At 37.9% G+C, this 16,463-nt stretch overlaps 1 protein-coding gene across 1 annotated transcript in view; it reads right to left on the bottom strand.

Annotated features, from left to right (window-relative positions):
- CFTR (CF transmembrane conductance regulator) overlaps window positions 1-16,463 on the bottom strand; it is an 81,129-nt gene that overhangs the window by 30,270 nt on the left and 34,396 nt on the right. Inside the window, exons 12-18 of the mRNA XM_049813560.1 lie at window positions 15,402-15,496; window positions 12,683-12,769; window positions 11,071-11,803; window positions 9,818-9,946; window positions 6,825-6,862; window positions 5,381-5,634; window positions 4,262-4,341 (exon numbers count right to left, since the gene is read on the bottom strand). Coding sequence (XP_049669517.1) covers window positions 4,262-4,341; window positions 5,381-5,634; window positions 6,825-6,862; window positions 9,818-9,946; window positions 11,071-11,803; window positions 12,683-12,769; window positions 15,402-15,496 — 1,416 coding nt within the window. The remainder of the gene's footprint in view (window positions 1-4,261; window positions 4,342-5,380; window positions 5,635-6,824; window positions 6,863-9,817; window positions 9,947-11,070; window positions 11,804-12,682; window positions 12,770-15,401; window positions 15,497-16,463) is intronic.

A 16,463-nucleotide genomic window follows, 5' to 3' on the forward strand; every position in this document is an offset into this window, starting at 1 on the left:
AAATCTGAGCAAGGCAATAACAGCATCAAAGTTTATGAAAAAACAATTATTGTAACAGCTGAACTACTTAAAGGTTTCTTTCACTATTTTCCTCATTTCTCTTAAAAGAATGGTGACACACGTGGGTTATGCTTGTGCAGGCTGTATAGCACTTGTCTGCAGCAATGCAAGAATGGATTTGTGTTTACTCATTATTTCAAACTGCAGAATTTAGTACCTCTTGTATCTCTAGTAGTTAAGAAGCGAATGAACTGTTCAATTGATATTGAGCCAAGTCACACAGCTCTCTCATTACTTGAGATTACACAGTCACACGGTGACTGTTTTAATTCCTGTTTCCATCTTTTACTCAAATTTTGCAAAGCCCGCCATGATGCCATATTGTTCTCACTGCTGGTCCAACAGTTACTTCACTAAAAAGTTCAATGTGAAAATTTGTGTTACTCCACATAAACTCCAAACACAAAATAAGTGTAGTGTCAAACAGAAGATGACACCTTCTCTAAAAAAGACAGTAGCAAAAACCAACACACAAGCTAGCTACATTGGCATATGGTCAGGGAATGGCAGCAGAGGGCTCATGCAGCCCAGTTAAGAGCCACAATGCTGCGCTGCAGTGACCCCAGGTGCTGAGCTTTCAGGCCTGGGACAGAGGCCAGATGGGAAGACATGTTCTAGTGCTTCCTCTGTGTCACCAGTCTGGAAAATGCAGCCAATCTGGTTAACCAATGGGGGTTTATCATTTAGGGAAAACCAGTCATGACCATAGATGTAAATGTCCAATGAGTTCACTATGACCTTTTGAGTGTGACTATATTAAACCTTAGGGACAAGTAATATATGCTAGAAGCATCTCACATGAAGGTCTTCAAGAAATGATGACCCCACTGCAAGCACCAGTAGAAGACTCAGATGGATGTTAAAACTAGTGGTAATGCTACTGCGGTCATTAGCTGGCTACAATTCATACCCAAGATGTATGGAAGCAGGTCAGATGGCTGTCAGAGAAAACATCACAGATGCTATCTCTTGTCATTGATGTAAAGTCTGATACCGCTGCTTCTTTTATGGGCAACTGGGTATATCCCAGTGACTGGAGAGTAACTCTGGCCTCTTTCATCCTGAAGCCTCATTCATCCTGGATGAAAAGCCCTGCTCCCTGAAAGGGAAGGCCTCCTGATATGTCTAATACCCATAAAACTCCTAAGAAAAAGTACGTCATGACATCCGCAGCTGCAACAGAGAAGGAGGCAGTGTCCCTAAACAAAGAGTTAGCCAGTCATCTATCAGTTCATTCTCATAGAAGAGGGAGTAAGAACCAGCTCTAAAATTTTGTGTCAAATTCTTGAGAAAAGCTCAGAAATCAGAAGGATGAATTTATGCAGCCATAAACTGAAGGCTAGCAGAGACCAAGCCTTCATCTCCACCAGACTCAGAATTAGGCATCCCAGTACCTTTAGAAGCTAACCTTTTCTGTAGATCTCTGCACCTGGGAAGGAACAACCACATGCACCAGCACAGGCTGGGGGGTGACCGACTGGAAAGCAGCTTTACAGAGGTGGCCTTGGGGGTCCTGGTGGACCATGAGGCAGCAACACCCCCCTGCAGCAAGGGAGGCCAACAGCAGCAGCATTGTCAGAAGATCAAGGAAGGTGAAACTTCCCCTCTCTTCAGCACCAGTGAGACTGTATCTGGAGTGGGTTCTCCAGTACAAGAGAGATACAGACATACTGGAGTGAGTCTAGTGAAAGGTCTTGAAGATGATAAAGGGACTGGAGCACCTCACATACAAGGACAGACTGTCGGAGCTGGGACTGTTTAGCCTTAAGAGAAGGCTTAGGGAGATCTTATCACTTTGTGTAAGTATCTGATGGTATTTATTATATTTATAGAACTAAAAAATATGTGTATATATGCAAATAATTTTTATAAACTATATATTTAAAAAATTATATTCTATTTATATAAATACCACTAGGTACTTGGTGCAGAGCCAATGAGCCAGATTTTTCTCAGTGGCACCCAGCAGGAAGATAAGAGGCAACGGGCACAAGCTGAAGTGCACAAAATTCCATTTAAACGTAAGAAAAAGTATTTTTATTGTGGGGATGGTCAAACACTGGAACAGGTTACTCAGAGAACTTGTGGAGTCTCCACCTTTGGAGATACCCAAAATCCAACATGGCCCTGAGCAACCTGCTCTAGCTGAACCTCCTTTGAGCAGAGGGGTTGGAGAGGTCCCAGGTCCTAAGTCCAGAGGTCCCTTCCATATTCTGTGACTCTGCAATAATAAGCACAGAAGGAGAAAGTCATATGTATAACTTCTCTGTATCTTTCAGAGGAATCTGACTTTGTTCATTAGCAGAGTCCATGGAAGTCTGAAGCTGCCAAACGAGTCTGAATCTATGGAGGATCGGAAGGAATTTTTTATGAAGGGATGACTGGTAAAAAGCATTCAAGACAGTAGGTAGATTCAGTGATTTTCACCAGAAGAACCTGGAAAGACAGGGCAGCTTATCATGCATGTTCAGGAGCCTCTGCAGTTGAGACTGAGAAGACAGAGGTGAACTATGGGACATTAGAGCATACGTTAACTTCTGAAAGGCATCAGAACAGAGAAGCCAAATCTAGGGATTTTCCTTATCCTTGAAAACATGAAAAACTAGTCAGTTTCTTGTAGAGAGTTTGAAATGTAGAGACAGGCTAACTAAAATAATTTTGGGATAACATCCCCATGGCATATCCAAAATATCAGAAACAAAATGGCCACACTAGAAAAAGACAGTAGCGAATCCTGATCACACCAAAGATGATATTAATGATTCAGACAAGGTGTCAATGTCCACGTTTACTCATTCAGCAAATTTTCATTACATCAGCAGGACATGAAGTAGAGCTGTGATGTCCTTGAACCTCTTCATGTGGAGCTGCACTTGCCTATCTAAAGTCATGAGCCAAAGTTATCAATTACTAACAAAGATATAGGGAAAGGGATTTGGTTTTGAACAGACCATCATGTTGGTAGGGACTGTAAAGCAGAGCAAACTCATAGTTGGAGACAGGCAATCTGTGCAGCACAGTGTTTGGGTTGACTAAGTCAGGCCTGCATATCTCCTAAATAAAAGTAGAGAGGAACAGGAGGACCAGGGAAGATTTGCTTTTATTTTTTAAATGTTCTGGGAACCAGCTCTATATGATGAAAAGCTGGCATTGCAGCGTTAGTGGTGAGACACTAATGAGGGGTGCTGGGATTCACACAGAGGCACAAAGTCAGAATAGGCAGGATGGGGAGCAAACAAAGGCATCCTCCTTGAGAAACACTGGAATTGCCTCTATCTCTGTATTTCTTCAATGTTCTCTTCAGTGTGGATGAATTGGAAGGTCATTCAAAACTGAAAATTTTGCAATGTATGGAGTTTCCCAGGAGGTATGCTGGAAACAAGCTTTTCCATCCAAAAAATAAAAAGTTTGCAATTCTACAATTCTGAGGGATGTAAAATTCCTTCAAGGAGTAGAGTCATCTAAAGCTCTCCTTCATCGCAAACAGTTATCCAGTGCCTGACAGACTCAGCTTAATCCCAGAGACTCAGGGGAGGCCACAAATATGTGAAGGATAAAAGACAAAATTAGGCTGTCAAACTTGTGAAGGGGAGGTGGGGAAAGCAGAACTGCCCAGCTGAGAGTTGAAACCACATCATCATGGGTCAAACCGCCCAATAAGGCAGGCCTGGAAGAGTTTCCACAGAAGATAAAAGGACAGAAAACCCAATAATATATTCAACAAAAGAGAAGAATTAAAGGTGATGCTAGTAAACTGGGAACAGAAGAGGCTAAGGAGGTAAAGTCTTGAAAACAGCTGAATGCAATCAAAGGATAGCATAAAAAAAATATTAAACTTGAGCCAAGATAACTGAAAGAAACTAAGGAATGCCCTTTACACCTTTGAAGTTGAATGTGGACAGCAGCAGGGATACTTGTACTGTAGGGGTCTGCAGGGCAAAAATGTTTCTGAGCCTGAGTACTAAAAGTGGTTTGCACAAACAGTGGACGTACACATATAGGCAAGTACTCAAAAAAGAAGCAATGAAATTGACTTACAAGATAAGCAGCTATGTAAATAGATATACAGACTGAAAAAAAGGAAAAGAGATTAATTCCAGTTGTTATTTCTTCTTATTAACATGATTTCTTCTGCATGACGTACAACTGAAACTTTACAGTGCTATGAGATAGCAAAATTTAGAACTTTTATTCTACAAACCTGAATGAAGTCAAACACTGTCAGTGGAAGTAAGTCATCCAGTACTGCAGTATCTTTTGAGAATCTGTTAAGCATACCACCTATAGGTTAAGCAAAAAAAAACAAAAAAGAAAAGTCAAACATTTTAACAACCCCAAAATCCTACATTTATTACTTTAACAAAAAATCCAACATTTTCTGAATACAAAACATTGAGGATAAGTACAAGATTTTTCCTAGTACAAGAAATTCCATTACAGTTTAGTGGAGCTACAGCTTCTTTCCCTGTGGAAGAATTTGGCTCCACAACTTCTGTTTCAGCTCTTGGAATCTCAGAAAAACCCACGAAGATGTAATAAAACCAAAGAAACATAATTAAACAGGACTGAAGCAGAGGCACAAAACATAAGGTCTGTGTACCCATCATGCAGCAGGCTCTGTTGATACACAGATAATTTGCACATCAGCATTTGTATGAGTTTGCACACCAGTTTCTTACCTTCTGAGCAGAATTACTGTATTAATTACCAGGTAACAACAGAATTAAGAATATAATGGGAAAATTAAAGAGAAACCCTATGTTTTGTTGTCATTTATCAGTGTCTCCTGTAATCTAGTATGCACCAGTAAGAAGGGTATGGGATGTACAGCAGGAGATGGAACTTGTTGCACCAGTTATATAATGAATTCTCTATCAACTCCAGAGCCAAATTTGAATATGCATACCATTATTCACACTGATGTTTTATGCCATTTTAGTAGGACTATTCATGAAATAAAGCACTATTTATCATCCACACCTGACTCCTTGTCACTCACCACATAGCTGACTATATCTTTTCTATTGCAGTTTTAGACGAAGTATATTCATTAGAAGTTATTCTAGTTTTATTGCCTCAAACAGTGAATTTTCTCCAACTTACAAGGTGATATTTCAGAAGCAGAATTGACAACTGAAGTATATCACAAAGCACAATCAACGTTCATTAAAAGATTCACAAATTACTTTACATGGCAAACTTTTAACATTCAGCTTGACTAAAAATGTAAATGGAAAGCAACAGTATCCTTTAACAGAATGAAAACTGTTTAACTGAAATGAAACTCATACATGAGTCAATCAGTTCCCATCTCAGTTACCTGCTTTCCACGAGTTGAATGTTGACATAGGTGCATGAAGAACTGCGTGCACCATCTTTTGATGAAGAGTTTTAGACACTGTTATAAGTGTATGCACAAGAGGCAAACCTCTGAAGATTCCCATGGCAAGCAGAGTATCTGCCACTCCCACGTAGATATAAATGATGTAGTAGGTGCTAGTGTCAGTGACAATCACAGGAAGTTTCTCAGAAGTACTGTTTTCTGACTGTGTTGCATTTGCTTTCAAAGCTGTCCTGTGTGATGGAAATTAAAAATAAATGCATTACTGGAAATTGTGGTTTCTCTCTACTAAACAGTACTGCAATGTTCATTTGTTTTAAAACTATGTTAATGGTTAGTTATATATATTTCAAGTCATTTTCTAAATATTGTCCTGTACGTATGAAACACAAAATATGAACTACTCCATGTTCCACTAAGGCAAAGTTACTCTGTATATGTTCAGAGGTCAAGGCAATAAATGGCTTATTCATCTCCTCAGATAACTTTGGTGATTCAGGCGTCTATTAGCATTTGTAGTAATTTCTGCAATTAGTTGCAATTGTGCAATGAAGGGGTTTTACCAAGATGGAAACTAAGCCATTGGTACATAACTATGACCCCTCCAAAAGTTTTCTCCAAACTACTGTGAAAATGTACTGCTTTAGTACTTTCTTGCAAATCTACTGCCTGTTTAATCACTGACAAAACTAGTCTAATCAAGGAAAATGCATCCACTTCTTTTAACCAGAAAAAAAAGTCAGTTGTTGAAAAAAAGTGAATTATTATGGAAGTAAAATGCTTTAGGTGTACTATAAAAATCAAAGGCCTTAGTGACCTATTGTAAGGGGACATCACCTCCTCCTCCAGATCAGACCTAAGTCACCATATGCTTTCTATACTCAAACATACAGACTTAGTGCTGCAGGACAAACACAGGGATCAAAGGCATTAACCCAGGAAAAGCCATACACCACTGCTCGGTATGCTTTAAGCTTCATCTGCCTGACCCTGTAACTTCTGGGAATTTTTCATAGGTGAGCAGAGGAAATTGTACAAATGAGGTCTTACAGAAACTGCTCCCTTAAAATGTTCCTGAGCAAATGTCTCACCTGGCACCTCTGAAAGTCAGCGGTGAACCACAGTGTATTCAGGATAATCAAGTTCATGCATCTCTAGAGTGAGCTGACCCAGGGAAAGTCTTGCGTGCATTGTTATATGCTCAATAACAAGGCACAAATCATTTGACTGTTAGCATTTAAAGAAGTACCAGCTTAAGATACCACCTACATGAAGTATCTAGATCACCCATCTATGAACCATTTTATTGAATATAAGCTAGTGCCCATCCATATAGAATTCTGGCAGAATTTATTAATTATTTATAGCAAAAATCAATATAAAGGAGACCCCAATTTCTCCATAAATGATCACGACTACTTACTTTTTAAGAAACCATAACCCAGCAAGAGAAGCAGCTACCTGTGACCAAAGAAAACAGAGTAAATGTTTTGTATTGTCACATTATGTACTTTTTCTTACGTATCTTCTTTCACTGACTTTATAATTGTTTATAGAGAGCATTATAAATGGATGGAAGTAAAACTTCCCTGAAGCAAAAACCTTGTCATAGCTACTCCTCTTTCCACAGAAACCATTTAGAGCATTCCACGAGGAAAGCTACATTTAGACTTGTATTACAATCAGGCTCTCAAGTGCCTAAATATTCTTTTTTTTTTTTTTACTGTACCATTAACAAAGGCTTGCTAATGCATTCCTAATGACAAGGAACATTCTTTGTATACTTTAACATACTTTAAGTTTTTAAGATTAATATTTCTTGATGGCCCTATAAGAGTAAGTCTCTCAATATCTTCAAAGGCAGGTATTCAAATATGAATGTCAAATCTTTAACACTTATTTTTGCACTGTTGTTCTTGCTAGCTGTTATCTACATTTGATATATCTACTTGTCTGATATTGTTTGGTGCTAGTTTTACATAACTCTCCACATAACCTATCTTAATATTTTTTAAATGTGGAATTAAACCCTTTTTATTGTGAGATGCTTCAGTGCTCAACAGAAGCTTCTCTGTACACATTTTCTTACCTGTCCACTGAGACACTGGAGATCTTCATCTAGTCCACCACATTTCAGTCTGCTCTATTTCTGCCTATGATCTTTTTTCTAAGGGTTGGAACATAGTTTCTATGATCCTCTTCCCATATATTTTTATGGCACTGGTACAGGAATGTATTGCGATAATACCTCAGCACATAATTGAAGTCTTCTCCTTGGGAACCACTAACTTTTGCAGATCTTACAGTAAATAACTCAAGATTGACCATGATGTCCTGAATTTAAGCATTTGTAAGGATCATGCTTCTTTCACAATAATTTTTCTACATCTCCCAACAGAATTCTTGACTCCTCATAACAGAGGAGTTTTTTTAGCTGTGAAGTTGAAGGAAGAAAATATTGTGACAGAATAACTTCACAAAGCCTTTCTATATGTTTCCATTCATAACTGGTCTTCTTCCAGTTCAGCAACCCTAGTCTCTGGGTATTACATCTAGGAAACACAGTTTTGAGCCACTTAAGTGAGCTAAACACACACACAAATCTAGGAAGAATTTACAACTGATGCCCTATTTATGGTGATCTGTGTGGACTCACCTTGGAACCTACAATATAAAACAATCTATTCTAAATCTAAAATAGTATCTCTATCATTTCCACAATAGTCCCACCTAGCTTTAAAGGGTGTCAAAACTTCACTTTCAATTTACTTGTCACCACTCTCAGTTCAGCACTTGGATGTTGTTCATCGCTAGCCTCTCTTCATTGTCTAAGGTTAGAAGGGTAAAAACTGTCAGCACAGGCGACGTAACCACTTGGTATTTCATCTCAGGGACAGAGGTTTGCTAAAGGTTATATAGTCTGTGCTATGACTGAATATCTTCCGGCCCATTAATTTATCAATAGGCTTCTACTTAAGTAATAGTCACACTAGGAAGTTTAACTTAGATGGATACGTTCTTTGTCATCAGATTTGTTCTTCAATTAGAAGATGAGAGTTTTGAATTATTTAAAAAGGTTTTAGTTTAATTTAAAAGCAAAAATTTGTAATCAAGATTAGAAATGGACGCTGAATATACAGGGATAAATCTGACATAATTCTAAGTTAAAATTTCCTTTTCCCCGACAACTTACATTCAGCTTTGCTTTTGTATGTTTACATAGCCATTTTCCTCTACCATAAAAATAAAACTTAGATGGTAAGAACAACTACACATCTAAATACTCTCTTGCTTGTGGAGGTGGTTTAAAAATTTGGGATCTCAGACTAGATCTAAGCTCCAGGCTTTATTCCTGATCTAAGCTCTAGGCTTTATTCCTGGTCCAGAAGGACTACTTTAAATCACCTCCAACATAACATTAGTGCTAATTCAGGATACCACCAATCATATCCTTCTCCAAATTTGATGATACTAGAAGTTTGAGTGCCACCACAGAACTGCTAAAAAACTTTCACTGACACACTCAGCCAGAAAATAGTACTATATTCCTAATGGATTCTTCTCTTCTTTCAGCTCATGTTGAAAAATGCAAAGAAAAATTGGTACTATATTTTATAAGTTGACATATGAATACAGTCTTATTAATCTCCCAGTCTTCTCTCCAAAACACGTTCCTTCCCTCAGAAAACACTTGATTTAGGATATTAATTGTAAAAGAGGACACAAGGAGATTCTGTATTTATGCTAAAAGTCTCTCCTAAATTGGGAGACAAGACAAAAAGTAGGCAATTTCTGTTATAAGAAAAATAGTCAGACTTGCATGATCAGGCAAATGTTCTTCAGCACTTTTTCTGACAGCGTTTTCCACTGTACTTGGAAAAAGTCTTCTCTGCACACTGCAGGAACACCCCATCCATCTTTAAATGCCGTCACAGGCATTCAGCTCTCTGCCTTACCACCCTTCCTTCACTAGGAGCAAAGCTACTAACACATTTTTGAAAGCAATTCTCCGGAATTTATGGATGTGCTCATCAAAAAACCTCTAGTAATTATTGTTGTTAATGCCCCAAAACTCTGCAAAGATATCTTTTAATGAAAAATGGAAGGTTGTTCACTGTGAACAAGAGACCTGCATAGGGCAACAACTCTTATTTATGGTAACATGCAGCAGAAAATAACCGAGATAATTTGAGAAGGTGGGTCTTCTGCTGCCATGCACTAATCAATATCTTCAGTAAGAAATGCTCATCTAAAGAGTAGAAAAGTCATTGCAGTATCATTTAACAGCAGCTGCCAATAAGCAATCCATACTTGACCTAATGTTGATGCTATATCCATTTATCCTTTTATGACAAAGAACAAAGTTTGAACAAACATCATTTGTAGTAACATGAAATCAAGCGTAGATTTTCTTACCTCAACTAAGAAGACAGTCACACACAAAATTAGAACAAAAATCAAGTTTTTGTGGATGGTAACGTATCTGAAATAGGTATTCCATGTGGTAACAGTACCCATACTTTCAGCATCATCAGTGAAGCATTCCTGTCAAAGAATTGATAAGACCATAGTAAGAATGATAATAATATCTATATATCAGAATTTCTGACATGTGAATGCTGTCATTCTTCCTGCTAGCTCACTCCAAATAATTGAACTGCAGCATTCAAATTGGCAGATAATGGCTGGAGAGGAAGCTACTGACTGGTTGAGTAATCTTTGATATAACAACACAGTTTAGAGATTTGAAATTTTCAGACAACACTGAAAGAAACAACCAAGATTTGTCCAGCACTACTAGAAGCCCAGAAATTATTAATCAATAGCTATTTTCTTTCAATTGAGATTATTATTGTGCTGTTAGAGTAAATTTGTAAATACTTTGAGGGTGTTTTTTTCTGCTGAGATCGATAAAGCAAAAGAAAAAATGGGCAGTGCTTCAGCAAATTATGAGTTTAAATATTTCTTGTAGATATTTTCCACCTAGGAAACTACTTCAGAAAATTTTCTGATCATGTGAAAATCAGCTGTCAGTTTTGAAAATGAAAGTAGTTCATTATGACCAGTTGATAGTTATTAGAAAAAGGGAATGTTGGTCCAGTTCTTGGTATAAAACTCAATCTTAATTGAATAATTTCCAGCACATCTATAAAAAAGAGTAAAATCCAACTTACTCCTCTGTTCATTATCTGTATCAGAACATAAGAGCTAAGCAGTCTGCAAATTTGTCAGATTTGATCCAATTCCTATTCTAAAAACTGTGCTACTACTTCAAATGTATTTTACTTTTTCCGTAAGCCTTAATGTTTCAAATGTCAATTTTACATAAATGTTTTAAAACAATGCTTTTCCATGTTATGGTTTCAAATTTCATTTTAGCATAAATCTTAAAGGTAGATTAAAGTGCAGGAGATTAAAATTCTGTATTGAAATTCTTCACAGATAGCATTCAAAAAATATAAAAAATCAGACAAAATAGATTTTTGAGGATTTCAATAATTTCAAGATGATATTTGAGTTAAAAACTATTCACAGATATTCCAAAAAGATTTTCCACAGAGAAGTACTGTATTAGGAACGACATAGTCAAGCAGAAAAATATATAAGGAGTATATTGCACTAAACTATCACCATATCAAAAACCAAGATAAATGTAAATCAACACATACCTTCAAATCCTCTTCATTGATTTCATCAGTTATGTCTAAGACACTGTCTCGAGACAAGCGCCTGGTGTAGATATCTATCTCAGAAGACAGGTTTGTCTGAGGCACCATAGACATTTTCCGAAATGTTGTACTTCCCTTTTTGGAAAAGTTTGGTCCATAGTTCACAGAGGTGCCAGTCATCAGGTTTAACACAGATTGCCTCCTCCGACCTTGCAGCATATGGTCAGTGTTTAGCATGTTACTCCGAAGCAGACCTACATCTCCCTGTTCCAAGTCAGGTACCAGCGAGAGCCTCCTTTCTGGTGGGTCGTTGTGGCCGTCTTCTATCCCATTGACCTGCATCCCGTTCTTCTGCACTACTGAAAACTTCCTACTTGCATTAAGGGGGTTAATAATTATGGAATTCTTCCTTTTGTCATTAAAATCTGATGTTTGTTTAAAAGATTGCTTCTTTATTTCATTTCGTGATCCCGTGCCTTCCCCTTCAATGGAAAATCGTCTGAGAGTCTCAGTTAGAATTGAGTTTCTTCTCTCTGCACTGAACTGATCAAAAGAATCAAATCCCATCAGCTCTGAGCTGAAGTCTGGCCGTTGACCCTGAAGTTCAGAAAATGTTCCATAGAAATAGCAGCTCCCCTCATGCAAAATTAATATTTTGTCAGCAATCTTTAAATGTTCCAGTTTTGAAGTAACCAAGATCCTAGTTTTATTCGCCATCAACTTGCACACACAGCTATAAAAGATGAAAGTGTTAAAAATTAGATTTTTTTCTTCATGATTAAATGTTCCTTTTATCCCTTTCACTTTTAATCTATTTGCTTTTACTTGCCCCCTCCCAGTATGAGCAGTCTTAGGTGCTCCCTCAAACTACAAAGGAGGTGGTTAAGGCAGAAATGTGTAAAGGGCGAGTGCTTTATAGCAGGAACCAAAAAAAGGGGGAAGTTTAATCATTTTCATGTCAACCCAAAAAGCACAGTTCAACATAAAAATGAAATATTTCTTTTCTTCTTAGGGTTACTTAGATCTTTTGCTACCAAACTTAAAAGTATTAGCTTGATTTCAAAACTTCAAACTTACGGTGACTGAAAAGCTCATGGATGGCAGTGTGTGTCCTTAGTGTTTTGAGCTACACCACCAGGACAAGCCAAAAGTCTCTGTCTTTGGCCAACCTGCTGCCAATCTCTTGGTCAGTGGGCACTTTCAGGTGACCAGTCTTTCAGTGATTAGAAAAAGAAGAAAAATATAGCTTTTTGTAAAAATTTATACTTACAAAGCAGGTAGTGTTTTAAAATGAAAGCCTTTCTGGTACACAGAGACACCAGATATATAGCCATGCACTCTGGGAGTAGTAGATTATAGCAGGTTCAATAAGTTGAGATAGAAGAGGGAGCAGTAACGCTTACACCTGGCCCAGGCTTGTTCCCAGCACAGTATGCTGTCCTACTGCTAACACAAAATACTCAGTCACGAGAATCCCTAAAAATAAACATCCCCAAAAGGTATAATTTTGATCACTGCAGTATTTTTGTACTGTTATTAAATTTCTGTCCTTGGTTTTACTTTGTGCTTCTTGATGGGATTCTTAAATGCATTCTATCAAAACATACAGTACCTTTCAAATATCTCTTTTTCTGTAAAAATGTCTAAATGTCCAAAAGGAGAATCCAGGAGATATAAATCAGCATCTTTGTACACTGCTCTGAACAGAGAAAATGGAAATGATGTTAACTTTTACAAGTCTTATACATGTAAATAAATATAATTTAAAAAGAATGCCTTTACAGTTTTGTCTCAAAACCTTGTAATTGATAGACTTTTCTACATCATCAATATGGAGCTGAAGTTCAACTTCAAATGTGCTTATAAGACGTCTTTCAATAAAGCCTTTCCTTGCTGCAGACCACATTACAAACTAAATCAGTTTTCCATTAATTTCTGCACAATGAAAGGAAGCTATACAGCTGCCTTTTACACAGGTTACTCTAGAATCTGACAGTCCCCACTGGTGTACAATGCCCATTTAAATGGGAATTTAGTACCTACTGTAACATCTACTGGTGCCTGAGGGAATATTACATATATGTGTAAATAAGCATGTGAAAAGACTTGGGTCTCAGTGCTTAGTTTTAAAAGTACTTCGAAAAAAATGGTGAGCAAAGACAAGTGTATTAGTGAGCCATGATCCTGCAAACATTACCTGCAGTGGGACTGTACAATATTTTAAGTTCAGGACATGAAAAACTATTTGTAGCTTTAGGGCCTTAAGCTGTATGTGCCTGGACATGGCTCACTGAGACTTAAACCTGTGGTTAAGAGGTGGGGTTTTTTACATCAATTTCAACAGAAGTTCAAAAAGGCCCCTTGCCTTCCTCTGTGAGTATGAAAATCATGATGTGATATGAATCAGCGCATAATTAGTAAAGAAAATTTGGACAGCTGCATTTCAGTACTTTTTAAAGTACTCTAAAAATGAGGTCTAAAATCATTGTGTTAAACAATGTGAAAATATTTCATCACCAGGAGAAAAAGCCCTCCGTAATAGTATAGTATGTTAATAACCAAGCAACTTTACTGAAAAATCTTCTGTCATGATGGATTTCACTGACCATACATTATGATGTAGTGGCTGCACAACAACAAAAAGTTCATACTTGGCACTTTCATCAGCAAAAAGTTTGCAGGTTTTTTCCTGGAATAATGGTAGCACTCAAATTATTGCTCTAATTTGTATGCTGGACTCAGTAGCTATACATGACTGGCTTTAGTGTACCGGGCCAGTGAGCTAGCTCAAACCCAGCACATGCACTGTTTTTCTCCTTGGTCCTTTCTTTCCCCCGGTTGTAGCTGCAGGCACTGACAGTGCTCTGTAAGAAAGATGGACTCAGGCAATCTCCATCTGCTTCTCATGACGGCTGGTTGATGGCACTTCCAGCAGGGATTCTCATTTCACATGACTTTGCACAGAGTACACCAGACACATGTATGCAGCCAGTCCAAGCAAATAACGTCCAGTTTATCACCAGTGCACATGGGTACAACCTGGGGCTGTAATCCTAAATTTCTCCTCTAGCTTTCTCAGAGCTGCATCTGCAACCCACACCTTAACACCTGCACACCTTGCAGTATGTTGAGCTTAGGCTGGAGCCCAAATAAAATTAAAGCAGATACAGCCTCTGTCTTTGGGACTTTTACGTATTTCAAAAATACTAATTATATAGCTGGCAATAAATATATTATATCAGTTCAGCAACCCTCCAGTAAATGAGCTGTGACCATCTGAAAAGTGACAGACATGATTATTCATAGAATCTGGGCAATACTTCACGTAAATGTTGCATTTTAAATGAAAATCTAAGTGGGTTTTGTTGGTTGGGGTTTTTTTGCTCTGAAAGCTTTGCCTGCTCCTCCTCTCTTATCTTACTGCATAAAACAGAACCATCCACATGCCTCTTCCCTCTCACAAATCCACTAGAAAGATCCACACTGAAAGCCTCTCTATTTTTATGAACCCATCTTTTAGCCTCACACAGACATGTACATCTTTCATGGCATGCCAGTGTGGATCACCATAATGTGATTTTACTTCTATCAAGTGCTCTGAGCATGGGAACCAGCACAATTTACACTTGGCACAGAAATAAATGGGGCCATTTACACATTGGAGCTGTCATTACTGGATTTCTGATGATAGCTAAGTGATTCTGCTGAAACACATAGCTAATTTATAAGACAAACACCTATGTTATTGTTCTGTAGACCTTCAGAATTACTAATGTTGGAATGTCAAACAGACAAGGCCAGACCATTATTCACAGGTACTGACTAGCCATTGCTTTCCACTTTTTCTTTTTAGAACAGAAAAAGATCAAAACTATTAGCAGCATTTTTTGAAACATGGCATTTTTTTCATTTCTGTTACCTGCAGAGAGGGACTTTGTCATAAATCAATATATAAACTGCTTTGTAGAAGTGTCATAGCAGGGAAACATCCTGGAATATTTCTTATTTGTATGGGTTTCTTCTGTACTTAGAAAGCTACACTTAAAGGTCTGAATCTCCAAATGGCATCTTGCATCAGGAAGGGAAAGATTCATCTTCAGCTAAGCCATAGCAAGCATCTGACATCAAACTTTTCAAATTCAATAAATATGCAGGCGTACCACAAACACAACTGCATAGCAAACCGCAGATTTCTGATAGTAAAATGATGTTCCTGATATACCTGGAGGATATTTATTTAGCAGGACTTGGTCCCCATGTATTTAAGTGCTTAGTCATAATACTTTCCTTATACATGATACAGTACACTACGTAGAAAGCAAAATACTTACCTTGCTAGTGAGATTCGTGCTCGCTGGCCTCCGCTCAGAATGATTCCACCTTCACCCAGTACTGTATAATCTTTGTCTGGGAACTTGGAAATATCCTGTTAATAATTTTTTTTTAAGAATCAGACGTGTATTTACCATACCCAAGAAACTCAAGCTACAGACTGGATGGAAGCATAGTGTACAACAGTGTATGGATAGGTTAGACAGAAGTTGTAAAAAAAAAAAAAAAAAAAAAGCCCCACAGAGGTTTATTTCTTTCATTTGTTCATGTAATCAGAAACAGTGATAAAAGAAAACGTATGATTCTATCACAGAGAGCAACCACAAGCTGCAAGATCTCAAGAACAAATATTTGTCTTAATTGCTAGATCACCATAAAAGCAAGGAATGTACCTTCATACAATATCAAACCAAGACATCAACTGTTTGAGTTTTCCGTCAAATAACAATGATAAATGCACTTGCCACTGAAGTTAGGGAGAGCAAGAAGCAAGCTCTGGTTCTGAGCTCTTCAAAACCCAAAGAAATTTAACTTCAGGCAGGTTCATTAAAAAAGGCTTGCAAAAATTCCTAGCCAGGAATGCCAGGAATGCTCAAGGTTTGCAAAAGTTTTGGGAGTGAAGTTCCACTGCTTGGGCTGTAAGTTACTTACAACTCATGACTATGCTAAAAATGAATCTTCAGCCAATGATAAAAAAAGAAAATACCATTTCATTCTCATATAAGACAGAGAAAGGAGAAAAGGACATCCTCATGCCCTACTGGCAGAGATGGCCAGAAATTTTCTTGAGAGGATCCATGCAAACCACAATAATTCAGGGAAGTGAAGACACAGAGAATGGCTTGTGTGCCCGAAGGCTGTCCAGTTTTTCTACATTTACAGTTGCTCTAACTAAAAAAATATTAATTCTGCCTTCAAGCCTTACCTGTCCTACATCCTTAAGCCAATACAGTGACACCACCATCACTGTGGTGGTGGTAGTAGTTTCAGGGGACTTCTCCCAGAAAAATGGGCTGGATGACCTCCCTGTGCCCCAGGGAGCCTAGGTCTCCAGCAGGTAC

Source organism: Accipiter gentilis, chromosome 11, assembly GCF_929443795.1.
Source record: "Accipiter gentilis chromosome 11, bAccGen1.1, whole genome shotgun sequence".
In the NCBI taxonomy this organism is placed as follows: domain Eukaryota; kingdom Metazoa; phylum Chordata; class Aves; order Accipitriformes; family Accipitridae; genus Astur; species Astur gentilis.